The 18,767-nt window shown below is 47.6% G+C and overlaps 1 protein-coding gene across 1 annotated transcript in view; it reads right to left on the reverse strand.

Annotated features, from left to right (window-relative positions):
* Positions 1 to 18,767, reverse strand: part of Nceh1 (neutral cholesterol ester hydrolase 1) — a 61,776-nt gene that overhangs the window by 18,384 nt on the left and 24,625 nt on the right. The window contains exons 2-3 of the mRNA XM_006971176.4: positions 4,832 to 5,060; positions 1,643 to 1,712 (exon numbers count right to left, since the gene is read on the reverse strand). Of these exons, the coding sequence (XP_006971238.1) occupies positions 1,643 to 1,712; positions 4,832 to 5,060 (299 nt within the window). The remainder of the gene's footprint in view (positions 1 to 1,642; positions 1,713 to 4,831; positions 5,061 to 18,767) is intronic.

The raw sequence follows: 18,767 nt of genomic DNA on the forward strand, positions 1-18,767 counted from the left end.
CAACTTCTTCCACTCCTGCCTTGGTAATCAGTAAGGCGTGGGTCCTCTGCAGCTTCACATCTGGAGTCAGCACCCCACAAGGCCTATGTGTCTACTTAGCCATCTGACCTTGGGAGGAGATGATTCAGTTCTCCTCGTGTGTGTGTGTGTGTGTGTGTGTGTGTGTGTACCTCAGCAATCCAGCTAGCCTGGCTGATTAGCGAACCTCCTGTCTCCTCCTCAGTGCTGGAATTTTAGCACGCACTACCACCCCTGGGTTTTTTGTTTTGTTTTGCTGTTGTTGTGGGTGCCGGGGTATGAAACAGGTCCTTATGTTTGCACATAAAACACTTTATCTACTGGGCCAGCTTCCCAACCCTGTTTTTTTTTTTTTTTTTTTTTTTTTTTTTTTTTTTTAAGACAAAGGGCCTTACTGTACAGCCCAGATTGGCCTAGAAATGATTACATAGCCTAGACTGGCCTTGAACTCATAGCAACTCTCCTGTCTCTAGCCAAATGCTAGGATTACATAATAAACCACCATGCCATATTTCCCTGGGTGATTTATATGAAAAATTTAGACTCTTCATGCACCCATCATACAGCCAATAACTGAATTCCCTGCTTATGCTGGGATTTTTTTTTTTTTTTAGCACAACTGATTCAGCAATGAACATCATGTATTAATTCCTATTGCAAACATGTAATAGGTCAAACATGGAAGATGGCTTCAGAGACATAATAAAGCGGAGGAAAGTGGCTGGAGTTTTCCACGGGGCTGTCAAGGAAGGGGCAACCTGAAGGAAGATTCAGTGAGGAGACAAGGGACTGAACGCATTGAGAAAATGCTGGTGTGAAACAGAGATGCGATGTGTCGTTACCATGGCAACAGCTATCAAACTATTCAGGTACTTCATAGCTGCTCAAGAAAACAGCCTATAGAAGAGCCAGCAGAGACGATTCTACCACAAGGTCTACATGGCTAAGATTTGTGGAGCACAGTGCTAGCTCCAAGGGGTACAGAGCCTTACTCAAAGAAAACAGTGCTGGTTACAAACAAGATTCTCTTTAAAATCCCAACTGTTTTTAGATTTAAAAAGTTACTATCAAACTTACAGGTTGCTAGTTCTAGTTAACCTCTTTTCCAAAAGTTTGTAAAACTACATTAAAAGATGCCTGGGAATACAGCTCAGTAGGAAGGTGCCTAAGCATATGGGAAGTACTGGGTAGAGTCCTCCCCTCCCCACCCCACAGCAGAGAAAAGAGCAAATGCATAAACAGTTAACATAAAGTAACTCCATGTGTTACTAAACCCAGTTCAAAACTATTAGTAAGACAGACAAAGTGACACACATCTGTAATCCCAGCATGCAACACTGTATTTTAATCACCAGGTTACTTAGAATTTCTTCTTCAGAAACAGTATGACTTTTGGAGAGTGGAGAGACGGCCCAGCAGTTAAGAGTGCGTGGTGCTCCTCAAAGGCCCGGAGTTCTGTACCCAGCACCCACACTGGGCAGCTCACAAACACCAGGAACTCCAGCTCCAGGGGACCCGACACACTCTCCTGGCTTCTGCGGCACCAGCACTCAAGTGCACACACCCACACACAGACACGGACGGATGAAATCTTAATAGGACTGTGACTACTGTAACTACTCACTCGATGGAAACGATGACAGCGTTCAGCTCCTCGGCCATCGCGGTGCACAGCTGGTCATAGTAACTGATCTCTAAGAGAAAAGAGAGGTCACTCCACAAGTGGCCGTGCAGGTGTCCACGCTTACACGTCTCTAAGACTAAGATAAAACAGCAGCAAACACTGAAAAATGCACGGGAGCCAGGTATCTGAGAGGTAGAGGCAGGAGGGTCAGGAGTTCAAGGCTAGCATGGAGGTTACCCAGGGCTACATGATGTCAAAAAAACCAAAAGAGAAGAAGGGAGAAGGGGGAGGAAGGAGAAGGGGGAGGAAGGAGGGAGGAAGGAGAAGGGAGGGAGGAGGGAAGAGAGGAGGGAAGAAATGGGAAGGATTAGAAAGTGAGGGAAAGAATGAAAGGTAAGCAAATAGAAACATTCAAATGCAAAAATTAAATCTACTTTCTGATAAAAATGTAATTACTATAACAGGAAATCAGTAAAGGTTAGTTCCAAATATGTTTTTAACTTATTAAGCATTTATTTCAAAACAGGCTATATGAACTACACCACATGAATTCTGATTCTGAAGCTCTTCAAATATACCCTTTCACAGCAATCACAGCAAATTAGCAATTTCCTTCTTTGAATTACAAGATTTTGCACTTTTAACGTCCTCATTTGCTGTGATTCAGGAAAACCAGCAACGTGAAGAATAAGGTAGTCTCTTTAAGCCAACACAAAAGAAGTGGAATTTTAGGTGGTTTTAGCACTTCCTAGAAAGGGGACTCAAATGTCCTCAGGAGCAAAGGTAATTTAAAGGGGTAAGAATTGATTCCTTTTGTTGTTCTTTCAGTATTTTAAATCCCATCAGACAGGGATGTGGCTCAGTTGGTAGAGCACTTCCCTAGCACACATGGAGCCTTGGTTTGACCCTGCCACCCCCACCCCACACACACATACCTGGGGGGAGGCACACACCTGTATCCCTGCACTTAGGGGTGAAGGCAGGAGAGGCGGAAGTCTAAGGTCATTCTCGGCCACCTAGGGAAGCTAAGCCTAGAGTACACGAGACCCTGTCTCAAAAAAACAAGTAGACAACAAAAAAGACTTACTGTCTCCGCAGAGCGCCTAGTACCCCCTTCCTTAGGGACTTCCTTCCCGAGAACCAGAGGCTAAGGAGAGCATGCCCACCTGCACACTTCCCAGCCCCCAGATCTCCCTTTGGTACACCAGCCAAACTCAAGGAGCAATGGCCAGACTGACTCGCGTGACCACACGCTTCTGCCATCTGTACCTCCTGTCTCGGACATGACGTCACCTGACCAGTGCCCATTGCCACAGACTCCATCTTTCTAAGGCAGGCACCCTATTTTACTCATTTTTGGATCTTGGTCTCTAGCACACACGAGAGTGACCGTAACAGTTAACAATGGCTGTCAGCGTGACAGGATGTAGAATTACCTCTGAGCATGTCTGCGACAAATGTCTAGACTTTTTAACTGGGGAAGGAAGCCCCATCCTGTCTGTGGTGGCATTATTCCACGGGCCCGGCTCCTGGACTGAAAGGAACGACTAACGTTCCTGCCACGACTAACTGTTGATGCAATGGAACAGTCCACTCACATTCCTGCCCAGGGCCTCCCTGCCTTGATGGACTGTGCCCTCAGAATGCGAGCTGTAACAAGCTCTTCCTTCTTTCCTTAAGTTGCTTCTTGTCCGGTGTTTTGTCATAGTAACAATAAAGGAACCGATACAGTGACCCACGGTCCAGGGCCGCACAGCTGTGAGTATCTGCACTAAAAGTCACAGTATTGGACAAGCTCACACAATGAGTGAGCATGTGCTGAGATCGGGAACCAACCAGTGAGGAACAGAACAAATGATGGAGCTGTGAAACTAAATGTACATTCTCATATTTTCTGCAATAAAATTGAGACAATAATATAATAAAGGAAGAGGCCAAGTTTGAATTGCTTTTCCTCCTATTTTGTTAAAATCATACTTTCATTTGTGTGTGTCTGTGTGGGGGGTGCACATGTGCCATGATGCACGTGCAGAGGTCAGAGGACAACCTCTGGGAGTCAGTTCTCTCTCTTCACCATGTGGGTCCCACGGATGGAACTCGGTTACTAGGCTTGGTGGCCAGCACTTGTGTCTGCTGGGCCATCTCACCAGCCTATCACTCCTATTTCAGTACAGAGACTCCCCAAAGCCCTGGCCTGAGGCTGAGGAAGGAGGTCACCAGAGGCAGAAGCCCTGATCTTCTAAGACAGGCTGTGCTAGGCTGCCTTCTTCCAGCCTGCTCTGTCCATGAGAGATGTCCATCTCCACAGGAAATACCCCTGCACTTGGCAATGCTGTTTTCTTTTAATGGTTGCATACTTTTGGTATTTTAATCTTTGGTTTCATAAGCTGATGTTGATGAATTAATGGGTATTAAGCAACATCCGCTCTATTCCAAAAAAGCCTTCGAAATAAAGTTGATAAGAGTTACAGATAATTACCTCATATTCTGGCCCAATGAAAGTTTACCTTATTTTGACACAGAAAGCTAGTATCAATGGATCACAATATGTCTATGATTTAGGTCACAGGATTTTTATTTATTTTTAGAGACAGGGTCCCTAGCCTAGGCTGACCTCACACTTACTATACAACCGAGGAAGACTTTGAAGAACCAGATTCTCCTGCCTCTGACCCCTCAGTACTGAGATTACAACTGTGTGACAGCACACCAGGTTTATGTAGTGCTGAGGACCAAACCAAGTGCTTCTGGGACTCAAACCAAGGAGTTCGCGCATGCTAGACAACATCTGCACCCGAGCTACGGTGCCAGCTCAGGAAATATTCACAGAGCAACCTGCAGGCACTAAAAAGTAAACCAAGGGCTGGGGCTGGGGCTCAGCGGTGGAGCCATCGTCTCACATCACGATGCACTGCTTTCAATCCCCAGTACTGCACACAGGAAGGGCGGGAGGGAGAGAAGAAGGGAGGGAGGGAAGGAGGGAGAAGAAGAAAAGAGACGCAAAGACAGGAAGGAGAAGGGAGGGATCAATAAGCAAAACCTTTCTACACCATAACCCTATAAATGAAAAGAGGCGCTGCTGACGTGGCCAGAGCGACAGGGGAAACCAGGATGGTCCAGGAGAACGGCCCCATCCTTAAACAGTGGTCACTGCGCTCCAGAGCCCCACGGAAGGGGACGGGTACTTACTTGCACTCGCCAAGGCCCAGCCTCCCCCGTGGATATAGACCACGCTCCGCCGCAGTTGCTCGTCGGGTTTTGGAGAGGCTTCAAACACTCTGACTTCCACCCCATCAAAGTCAGTGTCGGTCACCTTCACTTTCGGGGAAGAACTTGCGCTTTTCTTCCCAAAAGAAACGATGATGAAATTGAGCGCGATCAGGTGGTGGCTCAGCCCCAGGGAGTGGATCAGGTTACTCTGCAGGTTGCGGGAAGAAAGAGGGACGCTGTTAACTGTGGCACCAGACTGACGCCCGCGGGGATACTCACCAACTCCACATTTGGGGTTGGATGTTTTGTTTTGAGAGCTAATGAGAGCCGGGAATGGGGAGCAAGAGGGACAGCGATCTCACTATGCGGCCCTGCAGGTTCTGAAACTTGCTATGGTAAACCAGGTAGATGCGCCTGCTTTTGCCGCCCAGTGCTGGGATTGAAGGCGCAGGCCAACAACCCGGGTCACTTCGCTGTTTTGATTTACCCCGCTAACTGCCTGGCAACAGTTCTTACAAACAGCCGCTCCTGGACTCGAGTCCTGAACACTTAGACCATGACAGCAAACTATTCACCTTTAGGTCTTAGAGCTAACAGCGTTTTCTCTCTTTCCCTTCCCCACCCCTGTCCTGTCTCCCCCCGACCCCCACCCCCACCCCCACCCCCTCTCCTGTCTCCCCCCACCCCCACACTCACCCCCTTTCCTGTCTCCCCTCAACCCCCTCCTCCACCCCCTGTCCTGTCTCCCCGCATACCCACCCCCACGCCCTCTCCGTCTCCCCCCATACCCACCCCCACACCCTCTCCTGTCTCCCCCCATACCCACACCCACCCCCTGTCCTGTCTCCCCCCTTACCCACCCCCACCCCCTGTCCTGTTTTAAAGGCAGTGTTTACACAGAGCCTCTGCATATGCTCTCAGACTTTATCATTTATTTTAGCAGTGCTGGGGATCACACCTAGGGCCTTGAGAATGCTAGACAAGTGCTCTACCACCAAGCCCCAGCCCCAGCCCTGACAGCACATTTTCAGTCCTTTTCAAAACTCTTTTTTGGACCCAAAGTCCGGCCCAATCTTCAGACCTGGGTGCCACCACGATAAACAAATATGTGATGGAGAAGGTGGGAAAGAGAAAAAACAGGAGCAGTCTGTCTGCTAGGGAGACAGGCAGAACTGGAGACGTGATGGGGTGTCGGGTGAGAGAGAGGGCTGGTGGACATGCTGTCACTGACTGGGCGTCAGCACGATGGTGTACAACAGCCTGGAGCGTATGCAGGTGCAGACTGGGCCACACGGAGCTGCTGGTTAGCCTGAGCTATGCCGTCAGACCTTGTTAGAAAAGAGCCCAAATCACCCACCAGCAAAGACCTTTTGGGGTTTATTCTTCTCTTCCCACTTCTACAAGATCCTTAGCAAAGGGGGTTGGAAAGATGGCTCATGGGTTAAGAGTATGGCACAATCATGAAGACCAGAGTTCAAACCCCAGAACTCACTTGAACGAGCTGGGCATAGTGTAAATTCCCATAACCCTCACTCTGAGTGATCAGATGTCCTCTTCTGGAATGCACCTTCCCCATACTCTCCTCCCCCCAACATGCACACATACACACAGAGAAACACAAATAAATAAATAGAAGACTTTCAGCAAGGGGCACAGTGGGCAGTACTGTGCTTTACTGCAGACCATAAAGCCAGGATCTGACACCAGCGATGAGCAAGTCACCATTGCCACGGTAGCCCACACTTGCCCCTCCGCCTCTGGACACCAGGCTCCTGAGACACTGAGCCCAGGGAGGTGTCTTTACAGATGAGATGGTTTATTTGACAAGCAAACTCCCTCTGGAGTGTGTGCTGAGTCACAATCACTTGACTCAGTTTACCCAGTCTGCCCAGGAAATGCTGGAAAGCATTGCATCATAAATCCCCCAGCGGTATTCATGAGAAATAAGAGCAGGAGGTAACTGAGCTAACAATAAACAGCATTTTAGGAATATCCATTTGCTATAAGCAACAGGGAAATGAATATTGATAAGATAATTCAATTTCTATACTTGCTCTGACATTTTGTCTGGAAATCTGTCCAATTTCCTGAAAACTTAAAGTAATTGTTACTATCCATCATATTAAATAAATGGAAGGCCAGCAAGGTAGTTATGGCGCTTGCTGAAGGGCCTGACAATCCAGTTCAGTTCCTGGAACCCACATGAAAACGAGGAACTGATTCCTGCAAGCTGCCCTTTGACCTCCACATGCCTGTCATAGCATAGGTGCACACAAATAAATAATAAATAAATAAATGAGGAAATGAATATTTGAGCATGGAGGGAGTGGGGTGTGTGTGTGTGTGTGTGTGTGTGTGTGTGTGTGTGTGTGTGTGTGTGTGTTTAAATTCTTTGGCCAATTAGAAAATGGCATTTGACTTCACAGTGAAAATGACGGTCTGGTCAGTTCACCGAGACTAGAGTCAGCACAACATGCTCCTCCACGTGACTCAGTTTCCCCACTGACACTGTGTTCACGGAGACTAGAGTCAGCACAACACGGTCCTCCTCCACGTGACTCAGTTTCCCCAGGCCTTCAGAACACTTCTGTCTCTTACTTTGCATTCACCACATTAGCTGAGTCTCTGAAAGGCGGACAGTGTCCTTTGTTTACAGGGGCGGCTGGGGCTAGGGGGCGGGGTGGCTCTGAGCAGAGACTGTTTGTGAAGGAAAAGAGGCAAGAGGGGAAAGCAGGTGGTAGAGACGGAACCCCGAAAGCTTCTAAATAACTGTGAAAAGAAAAAAGTAGTTACCCTAACACCAGGTGTGAGAGTGCCAGCCTTGCGGGTAGAGCAGGCTCCTGAAGGGGTTCAAAGTCACGCTCAGCTACACAGCGAGGTCAAGACCAGCCTGGGATATGTGAGTTCCTGTCTCAACAAAATAGTCAGCTATCCTGTAGTCCATGAAAACTGGGTCTGGGGATGTAGCTCAGTTAGGGTAGTGTTTGCCTATCAAGTGCAAGGCCCTGGGTTCAGTCCTCCGCACCATATAAACCAGGTGTGGAGGTGCCCATCTGTAATCCAGTAGTGATGGAGGGAGGGAGGAGTCTCACAGCTCAAGGTCATCCTTGGCTAAGTAGTAGGTTTGGTGCTATCCTGTGCTATTTGCGATCCTGGCTCAAAATGTGTCTCCCTCCCCAGGTCTGAGGGCCAAAGAGCAAGCGACAGGATACAATCAGAAACGGTACTCTGCTTGTTAGTATATAAATTGCTTCGGTTTTTAACTGGACCAATCTCTGGTGGCCAATTCAATGTAGAAATTATGGACAATTCTATGGGTATGGAGAGCTTTGAGGGGAAGGAAGAGGCAGTCTTCTGAAGAGGAAGCCAGGCAGTGGTGGCACACAGCTTTAATCACAGCACTTGGGAGGCAGAGGCAGGTGGATCCCTGAGTTCAAGGCCAGCCTAGTGTACAGAGTGAGTTCCAGGACAGATAGCCAAGGCTAAACAGATAAACCCTGTCTAAAAAACAAAACAAAAAACAAACAAACAAAGTCACAGAGGAAGCTGGATGAGATAGTACATGCCTGTACTCAGAGGCCGAGGCCGGAAGACTACCAAAAGTGTGAGGTCAGACTGGGCTATACAATAATGTGGGGCCATTCAGAGGTTGGAACCAGAGGATTACAACGAGTTTGAATCTAGTCTGAGCTATACAGTAAGTTCCAGGCCAGCCTGAGCTACAAAGAAAGAACTAGCTTTAAGAAAATTAAAATATCCTGTCTCAAACCCCTCCTCCAAAAGAAAGAAAATTAAACCGAGAAAAGCCATCAAGACCACCAGAGGAGACCCACCCCTGTGAGCCAGTGCTACAGCAGGAGCAGATGAGAGAGCTCCACACACTACGTGACTCCGCCAGGAGCTGTGGACAGGGTCTGTGGACAGGGAGCTGTGGACAGGGTCTGTGGACAGGGAGCTGTGGACAGGGTCTGTGGACAGGGAGCTGTGGACAGGGGCTGTGGACAGGAGCTGTGGACAGGAGCTGTGGACAGGGAGCTGTGGACAGGGTCTGTGGACAGGGTCTGTGGACAGGAGCTGTAGACAGGGGCTGTGGACAGGGTCTGTGGATAGGGGCCATGGACAGGGAGCTGTGGACAGGGGCTGTAGACAGGGTCTGTGGACAGGGGCTGTGGACAGGGAGCTATGGACAGGGGCTATAGACAGGGGCTGTGGACAGGGAGGGGCTGTGGACAGGGGCTGTGGACAGGATCTGTGGACAGGGGCTGTAGACAGGGAGCTGTGGACAGGGAGCTGTGGACAGGGGCTGTGGACAGGGTCTGTGGACAGGGAGCTGTGGACAGGGAGCTGTGGACAGGGGCTGTGGACAGGGAGCTGTGGACAGGGGCTGTGGACAGGGGCTATTGACAGGGAGCTGTGGACAGGGGCTGTGGACAGGGGCTGTGGACAGGGGCTGTGGACAGGGAGCTGTGGACAGGGTCTGTGGACAGGGTCTGTGGACAGGGGCTGTGGACAGGGTCTGTGGACAGGGGCTGTGGACAGGGGCTGTGGACAGGGGCTGTGGACAGGGGCTGTGGACAGGGGCTGTGGACAGGGGCTGTGGACAGGGAGGGGCTGTGGACAGGAGCTGTGGACAGGGGCTGTGGACAGGGGCTGTGGACGGGGAGCTGTGGACAGGGAGCAGGGCTATGAAATGCTGTCTTCAGGACATGGCGTGGCCACTGTACCCACAAACTCACCGCAGCTATGATTATCTGCACACCACCAGCCATCCGCCCAACAGGCAGAACTAACTAGGCTCAGGAAGTTAATAACAAAACAAGGGCATGAGGGGGGAGGGGGTGTGTTGGAAGTGCCTCAAGGGAGTGGGAAGGGAGTCTGGGACAGGTATGATCAAATATATTGTGTACATGTAAGAAATTGCCAGTAATAAATTAATACATGTATTTACATATAGTCATCTGAAAGACGCAAGGACAGTGTACAGAGGCCAGCAGTGTCAACTCCAGAGCCACTCACTGTGCCTGGGTCAAAATCCCAGCTCCTCTCTTATCAGTCCTGCATGAGTCAGTTACTAAACCTCTCTGTGACATAACTCCTATCTATAAAATGAGAATACTAGCAATGTCAAAAGATTGGTGGTGGCCATGTGTAATTCCAGCGCTTGGGAGGTGGGACTGGGGATCAGCAGTCCAAGGTCACCCTCCGTCACAGTCTGCGGCCAACCTGGGCTGCATGAGACTGTCTCCAAAGGAAAATAAAATGCAAAACAAAAAGATTCACAACCATGTTCTAAAACTGTTGGCTAAAAGTTCTAAACAAACTGCTACCAGAAAACTTTTTTTTTTTTCCGAGACAGGGTTTCTCTGCATAGTTTTGGTGCCTGTCCTGGATCTTGTTCTGTAGACCAGGCTGGCCTCGAAATCACAGAGATCTGCCTGGCTCTGCCTCCTGAGTGCTGAGATTAAAGGCATGCACCACCACCACCCAGCCCAGGAAACTTTTGTATATGTGTGATGGCTAGTTTTTATATTACCTTGATAAAAACTAGAATCATTTCAGAAGTGACAACATCAATTGAGAAAACTTGCCCCACCAGATTGTCCTGTGGTCCATTTTCTTGACTGATGATTAATGTGGGAGGTCTCAGCTCACTATGGGCAGTGCTATCCTGAGCAGTGGTCCTGGGTGAGGTAAGAAAGTGGGTTCATCAAGCGAAGAGGAGCAAGCCCGTAGCCACCTTCCTCCATGGCCGCTGCATCAGTTCCTGCCTTGAGTTCCTGCCCTTACTTCCCTGGATGATGGACCACAAGCTGTACGCTGAAACGAATTTTTTCTTTCTCAAGTTGTACTTGGTCATAGTGTTTTATCACAGCAATGATGTAGTGGGTAGCCATTCCAGCTTTGATGTGGAAGTTACAACCCCCATTGAGGCTTTGGAAACTGTCACGCCTACAAGGCGGGGCCAAGGGAGGACCCTGGAGACCCAAGATCTGGATGGGCCAGTGCTCTCTCTGTTCCTGGACCCTGGACGGTGGAGGTTGACTGAGCAGAGCTCCAGAGAACACTGCTGGACTGCAATACACCTTCCCCAGACCCTGCGACCTACCTATCCCTTCATTTGTAAGTTACCTACTAAATAAATCTTCCTTTTAACTACATGGAGTGGCCTTAATAATTTCACCAATAAATAGAAACTTAATAAGGCCGAAAGTATTCTTGGATCCAGGGAGGGGAGCTCGGGAGAGCCTGCTGTCTGATGCTCCAGCCACATGAGAAACTCAGTAACTTGCAACATGATTTCGCTGCTCTCAAGACTCCGCTGCAGCTCATGGCCTGCTTCACTCCTCAAGTCTGATGGTCTGGGTTCTATGTCAGTGGTTCTTCAGTTTTTCTAGTGTGGTCATTTCTTTCTGTCTAGAATCTTTTTAATTCCCCTCTCCATATTCTGCTCTTCTGTACCAATTATAGCTTTTGCTATACTTGGACCAAAGAATGATTTTTCTGCATCAAAATCTGGCCATGTTTTTTTAAGATTTGAGTGGGCTTTTACTAGGGTTATTATTCAGGGCAGGTTTGTTTTGAGGATGTAGTGTCTAAGTATACTTTTAAGTGAAGATCTGGGGAGAGAGTGGGTTTATACAGGGTTTCTCTATGCAGCCCTGGCTATCCTGGAACTTGCTACGCACAACAAGCTGATCTTGAACTTATAGAGATCTCCCTGCCTCTACATCTGCCTCCCAAGGGCTGGGATTAAGGCACGTGTTACCATGATCAGCTTGAAGTACAGATTTAATTTTGGTTTTTGTTAGCACTCAACTTCTATGACTCCAGTGTAGGCTAGAGAAGGAGGGGAGAAGGGTGGTGTAGGGGTGTTTCTGGCTGTGGGCAGGGGTCCCAGTTTTAACCCCTTGCACCCTGTCCTTACACAGCAAGGACAGGAAGAGAATGTGAAGGCATCAAAGTCTTCTGAAAGACCCCACTCTGGTGAAAGGATGGCACGTCATCTCCACCCACCCATCCGTCCCTGTCCTCAGGACAGCTACAAGCCTCCCTTGCTGGAACTGCCCCATCTTGAGTTCCAACTCAGAAAACAGCCTTTCTTCCCCTTCCCATCTCCTTCACCACAGCAGCCCTGAGAGCTCCAGCTTGTTGCCCTCATGCTGCCTCTCTCCGTACACCGCGGTCCAGTTCTCTCCTGTGTCCATGTTTTATTCTTTTATATATAATACAAAGAACCCGCAAAAGGGACTCTGTGTCCATGGTAACACAAGCATTCAGGGTGCTGAGGCAGGAGGCTCACACACAAGTTTGCAATACACAGTGAACCCTATCTCAAAATAAAATGAAACAGAACCTTGGAGAATAACGTAATTTAAATGGCCAGCTGACATGAGACAAATAGAAGATAGACGATAGATAGATAGATAGATAGATAGATAGATAGATAGATAGATAGATAGATAGATAATAGAAAGAAAGAAAGGAAGAAAGAAAGAAAGGAAGAAAGAAAGAAAGAAAGAAAGAAAGAAAGAAAGAAAGAAAGAAAGAAAGAAAGAAAGAAAGAAAGAAAGAAAGAAAGATGACAGGTAGATAGGTAGATAAATGACAGATAGATGAATGACAGGTAGACAGATAATAGGTAGATGGATGATAGATAGATAGATAGATAGATAGATAGATAGATAGATAGATAGATAGATAGATAGATAGATAGACAGATAGATAGACAGACAGACAATGCTGCCTGTTAGCAATCCTTTCTCCTGTCCCTTTCTCGGTCAGGTAAAGAATAGCAAGATGAGGTGGTCGCAATTCATAGCACACAGCTAAGATTTATTGAAGCAAACATAGTCCTCACATGCTATTTTTTACAATGTGTAACAAGGCCAGATCCCCTTTTTCACCTTGAATTGGATGGGCAAGATGCACTTTGTTGGTTCAGTCACTTTAAGTATAGCAGAAACCAGATGGGAGGGGGCAGACTTCTGAAATACCCAAGGAGAAAAAAGCCTGTGCCCAGAATAGGAATAAACCCTGCCAAAAGAGGAATTCTTTCAGACAAGAACTGGGAATTAGGCCATCTTGGATTAAATGAAAAGTATTCAGAGATCAGCATGATCCAGTCCAGGGCCTCTTTCCCTAGCTATCTACCTATTCAAGAATTAACTATCTCCTGTCTTCCCTCAGACAGATGGATAGATACATGCATGGACAGATGGATAGGTGGGTCGGTGGGTGGGTGGTTGGATGGCTGGATGGACGGACGGACAGATGGATGGATGGATTCATGGATGGATGGATGGGTGGGTGGGTGGGTGGATGCATGCATGCATGCATGCATGCATGCATAAATGGGTGGATGGATGGGTGGGTGGATGGATGGATGGATGGATGGATGGATGGGCAGGTGCATGCATGGATGGATGGATGAGTGGGTGGGTGGGTGTGGGTGGACGGATGGATGGATGGATAGATGGGTGGATGGGTGGATAAATGGATGGATGAGCTACAGTGTGTGTGTGTGTGTGTGTGTGTGTGTGTGTGTGTGTGTGTGTGTGTGTGTGTGTGGCGGGGTGGCTTCAAAGAGGGCAGTCTGAAAGTGTACTGCCTTCTTTGGGACAAAGGCAGAACTTGGCTGGGCCTAGTCATTCAAGACTGTAACCCCAGTCTGTAGGAGTCAAGGGCAAAAAAATCACCAGTTTCAGACCAGCATGGACTACAAAGATCAAAGAAAAGAGTCAGGGGCAAGGGAACTGGGAAGACAAAAGAGGACTAAGGTGGAGCTGCCCCAGTGGAAAAGGGTTGAGGGTCACCTCCCACCAGCTCCTATAAACTCACCCGTGTGAACTCTCCACCCTTCATTTGCTTTCCAGGTCCTGCCTGTTCTTTCTTCTTTTGTGATCACAACTCACACCAATCTTTTCTGTGACCTGTCACAAGCTTTCTCAAGCTGCACACCCAAGTCATTCTGTGCTTATGTTCTTTGCTCTCTCTTCTGGCCCACTGCCATGTTTGTCTCTGAGAAGTTGTCTGTCCACATTAGCAGTCCTGTTTCTTTAGCTCCCTTACAATGATACCTACAGCATTTTGACTTCCAGCGCTGCATCTCAAAACAAAGTTCACCAATGGCCTACTCAGTCAAGCATCTACCAACCCGCTCCTCAGTTTCCCCCTTTAACTTCTCCAGGCTCTGGTCTATTGTGCCACAAACCCCCATTTATTTATTTATCACTTGGGAGTTCTTTTGAGACAAGGTCTCATGTAGCTCAGGCTGACCTCAAATTCACCATATGATAACCTTGAACTTCTGGTCCTCCTGCCTCTTCCTCCTAAGTGCTAGGATGTCTGGTTTTTAAAGTGCCAGGGATCTCCTATATGCTATGTAATGTGGCTACCAACTGAGCCACATTCCCAGACTTTTCCAACTGAGCCACATTCCCAGACCTCATTTTGTTTTTTGAGACAAGGTCTAGCTATATAGCCTAAGCTGGCCTCAAACTCAGGATCTTCCTGTCTCAGCCTTCCAAGTGTTGGGATTACAGGTGTGGCCAACATAACCAACTCCTGCCTTTGTGTATATGTATGTATTTTATAGATTGGTTCTTCATCTCCAGCTCAGAGGGTTTTTTGTTTTTGTTTTTGTTTTTTTCCAAGACAGGGTTTCTCTGTGTAGCCATGGCTGTCCTGGAACTCACTCTGTAGACCAAGCTGGCCTGGAACTCAGAGATTCACCTGCCTCTGCCCCCCAAGTGCTGGTATTAAAGGCGTGTGCCACCATAGCCCAGCTCAGAGTTAAATAATGGTGTTTCCAAAGTTCTATTTGTTTATTCTGTTTTATCTTGTTGTGGTACTAGAGGCTGATTCCAGGGCTTCTCAAACACTAGGTAAATGCTCTACCATGGAGTAATAACCCCGTGAGCCACCCCCCTCTAATCTATTCTGTTTTGAAGCAGAGGCTCACTGAGTTTCCTAGAGGGGTCTTGAACTTTGAAACTTTTATTTTAAATTATGTGTATACAGGAGCATGTATATGTGTTTATGGGTATGTGCACACGTGAGTGCGGCTGTCCTCCAACTCCAGAAAAGAACAGTGGATCTTCAAGAACTGGAGTTATAGGCAGTGGTGAGCTGCCCAACTCGAATGCTGGGAACAGAACCCAGTCCTCTGCAAGAAGAGCAAGTACTCTTTAACCACTAAGCCACCTGTAACAAATCCTCAATTAAACTGCTTTTCTTCAGGTATATTTTGATAATATTGAGATAAGCAAGTAACACAGGTTTAATCCCAGGCACCACAAAAATTATCACTGGGTCAGGTGTTAGTGTAGCAGTCCTAAATCTGGGGTTGAATGCGCCTTTCACAGGGGGTCACCTGAGGCCACCAGAAAACACAGATATCTACATTACGATTCATACCAGTAGTAAAATTACAGTCATGAAGCAGCAACAACATAATTTTATGGTTGCAGGTCCCTACCACACGAGGGACTGTATTAAAGGGTCGAAGCATTAAGAATGGTGAGAACCGATGTGTTAATGGCTCACATCTTTAATCCTAGCACTTGGAAGGCAGAGGCAGGTGGATCACAGTAAATTAAAGACCAAGCTGGTCTACACAGCAAGTTCCAGGGCAGCCAGCTGCATAAGGAGACCCTGTGTCAAATAACTAACTAAAATTAGCATTGTCTACTCTTCCTCTGCACCCTACAGCAGTTAATTCACTACATTCTTGGCAAGTTACTTGACAATACATCTAGCTACTAATCAGACACACCTTGATTCTTTGCTCAGCTCCTTCCTTGTTTCTCATGATTTCCAAGCAACCATCAACTCATCTCTTGTTGTGGAATATTATTTTAAGGGGTGTTACATTTGTTATGTAATTATGTTATGTAATTATGCTGTGGAACATTTGTTTAATGATGCAAAGCTATGTTATATTCTTTTATGTTGCATTTGTTTAACTCTGTGAAGCTGTGTTACGGTGCTGGTCTAAAACACCTAGTGGTCTAATAAAGAGCCGAATGGTCAATAGCAAGGCAGGAGGAAGGCGGGGCTGGCAGGCAGAGAGAATAAATAGAAGGAGAAATCTTGGAGGAAAGAAGAAAGACCAAGAGAACAAGGAGTGGAGGACGCTAGAGACCAGCCACACAGCCACACAGCCACACAGCCAGCCACCAAATAAGAGTGAAAGTAAGATATACAGAAGTAAGAAAAGGAAAAAGCCCATAGGCAAATGGTAGATGGGATCATTTAAAGATAAGAAAAGCTGGCAAGAAACAAGCCAAGCTAAAGGCTGGGCATGTATACTTAAGAATAAGCCTTCATGTGTGATTTATTTGGGAGCTGGGTGGTGGGCCCCTCAAAAGAGCAAAAACAACCAATAACAATCTCTATTCTACCTGCCAACACTTTCTGAATGTAGCTCTAAGAGGGATCCCACTGTCATGATACCCCGGCAAGAAGGAGCTATTCCACAGAGAACACTTGTTGCTCTCTGTTCAGCTATCAGACTACTGAAACACAGACCCTCAAACCATGGTCCCCAGAGAATGCCATGTTGGGGTAAAGAAAATCCTAAAAAGCCCTGATGTCAGAGGACAGCTGGAGGAAGTCTGCCCAGCAGGAAGTGATCTCACACTGACCCAACCTATGTGGTTAAATCGCCACACTATTTCTGGGCCTTCGTCTTATCTTTTCTATAAAACTGTAACATTGCTGCTGAGATCAGGCTGTGCCCTGTCTACAGTTATTCTATACTGTGCAGAACAGTGGCCTGCCAGACTGTCTTGCCCTGAGACTACACTTACAAGCAGCATTTGAGTCTGTTTTAAGGAGAGAGGATGACTGTGCACCTTGGTGAACATATGAACGGCACTATCTGTCTGGCATCTCCATGTGGCACAGACTGATAAAGGACTTATGTCTGGGAGAGGAGAGCTTCTTTATAAATGTACAGGGATGAGCTGAGGGTAAAGGATCACATGGGCATATTTAAATTAGGTGAGGTACACCAGGCCTGACGACTCCCCACACATTAGCTTGAGGAAAGGATGTAACTTTCTCACCTGGACCCTCTAAAGCGGAAGACACGGAACGCAATGGTCATGGCTTCCACCCTCTGACCAGCCAGTGTGCATATTAATGACCCAACAAGCAGAGAACTCCTGGATATCCCAGGAGCTTCAACTCAGCTCAGTCTCTACCCCTGATATGGCCCTACTTAGAGCTGTCTGTCATCTGTCCCTGTCTGTCCTGCTGTCTGGGCCTGGTCTCCATCCATTACCACATATGTTCATCTGGACCTGGTCCTACCCTTTGCCTTTATAGCTCAACTCCTGACACTGAAGACTGTACCCAACAGGTTTCCTTATCTCACAAGTGTGCTGCACACCCTCAAACACTCTTTGCCTTCCTATCCGCTCCTCCACTCTGCCTCTGCTAGGCCTCCTGAAACCCCTGAGTTCTGCTGAGACCACTCTAACCCTCTGTAACCATTCTGTAACCTAAGTACACACACAAGTACATCACACATATAGACAGAGGTAACGTACAGTTGCTGTGTTTATATTACCGTGCTTTGTGAGGTGTGTTTGCCGGAGTCAGCTGTCAAGGAAAGCAGGGCTCCTGGCACCTGTTGCTAAGGAAACCACTGTACCTTGTGACTTTACTGTTATCCAATCCGTTCTGACATTGAGGAAGGACACAATGCACCCATCTGTTTCTGCACAGAGTGCTCACTGAAACTGCTACGGGGAAGGTGGAGAGAAACTGGTAGTCTTTCAGCTTGGCCGAACGATAAACACACGTTCCTTTAACCAAGTTCTGTTTCCTTTTAAACTAGTCAGTGGCTTCATGAACCCGTGCACCTGGTGACACCACAAGGTCACAAACCCCAAGCTGCCTAGGTGAAGACTCCCAGCATTCCTAGAGCTTGCCTACTAACCTGAACTGTAGATAACACTCTCCCTAGTAACCTGTTATCCACTGCTGTGAGGGTTCCTGCCCCGAATGCTGACATCATCCTGGCTGCTGAGATCCTGCTGAACTTCCTGTTTCCCGGGGCAGGGGTTATGTATGTGTTCTGAGCATTCCAGTTTGGTCTCATTCTACTTCTTGGCACCCCACCCTTTGCATTCATGCGTAGCTTGTATAACTTATCTTGTGCCTGCTCTTTTATTTGGCAGTGCCCTCTGGACGCAAGCAGGCTCCACATCTGGAAGCGCAAAAAGCAGCTGGTAATTTTACAGAGACTTTGCACATCAGTTGACAGCAGTCAGGAATTTGAGCCTGGTTGTAGTGTGGATGATTTGATCATGGGAATTAGCACATGATGGTAGACCTACTCAGACTCCTGACCTTTTGTAGAGACTCCATCTGGTTTCAAACCATCCCTACATCTTTCCTTGCTCTGTTCTTTTGTCCAGTATTATTTTGTTGAATACATTGGGAGTATGCTGGACGCAGAGTTCTGTAAGGGGCGCAGCCACACAGATGCCACGGAGCAGCAGTGGAGAACCCCCGAAGCCACCCTGGGGCTGGGGCTGCGCCTCAGCTGGTAAAGTGCATCCCTAACAAAACTGGGCTTGATCCACAGCCGCAGCGCTGCAGAAACATGGCATGGGAGTGCATGCAGGTGATCCTGGCAGCTGGAAGGGAGAGGCGGGAAGAACACAAGTTCACGCTTTCCTCAGCTACACAGCAAGTTCTAGGCCAGCTTGAGACACATGAGACTTTGTCTCCAAAACTAAACAAATAAACAAAGCCACCCTCTAACACCATAGCTTTATAAAACCAAGATTTCATGAGGCCACTCTATTACAGAGCTGTTCAATTCATTTCCGATTGTTAATCTGCACATCCAAGAATTCCATTACAGGCTTCAAAGCAAACCTGAGAACCTTACCTAACTCCC

This window comes from Peromyscus maniculatus, chromosome 6 (assembly GCF_049852395.1).
Source record: "Peromyscus maniculatus bairdii isolate BWxNUB_F1_BW_parent chromosome 6, HU_Pman_BW_mat_3.1, whole genome shotgun sequence".
Lineage (NCBI taxonomy): Eukaryota > Metazoa > Chordata > Mammalia > Rodentia > Cricetidae > Peromyscus > Peromyscus maniculatus.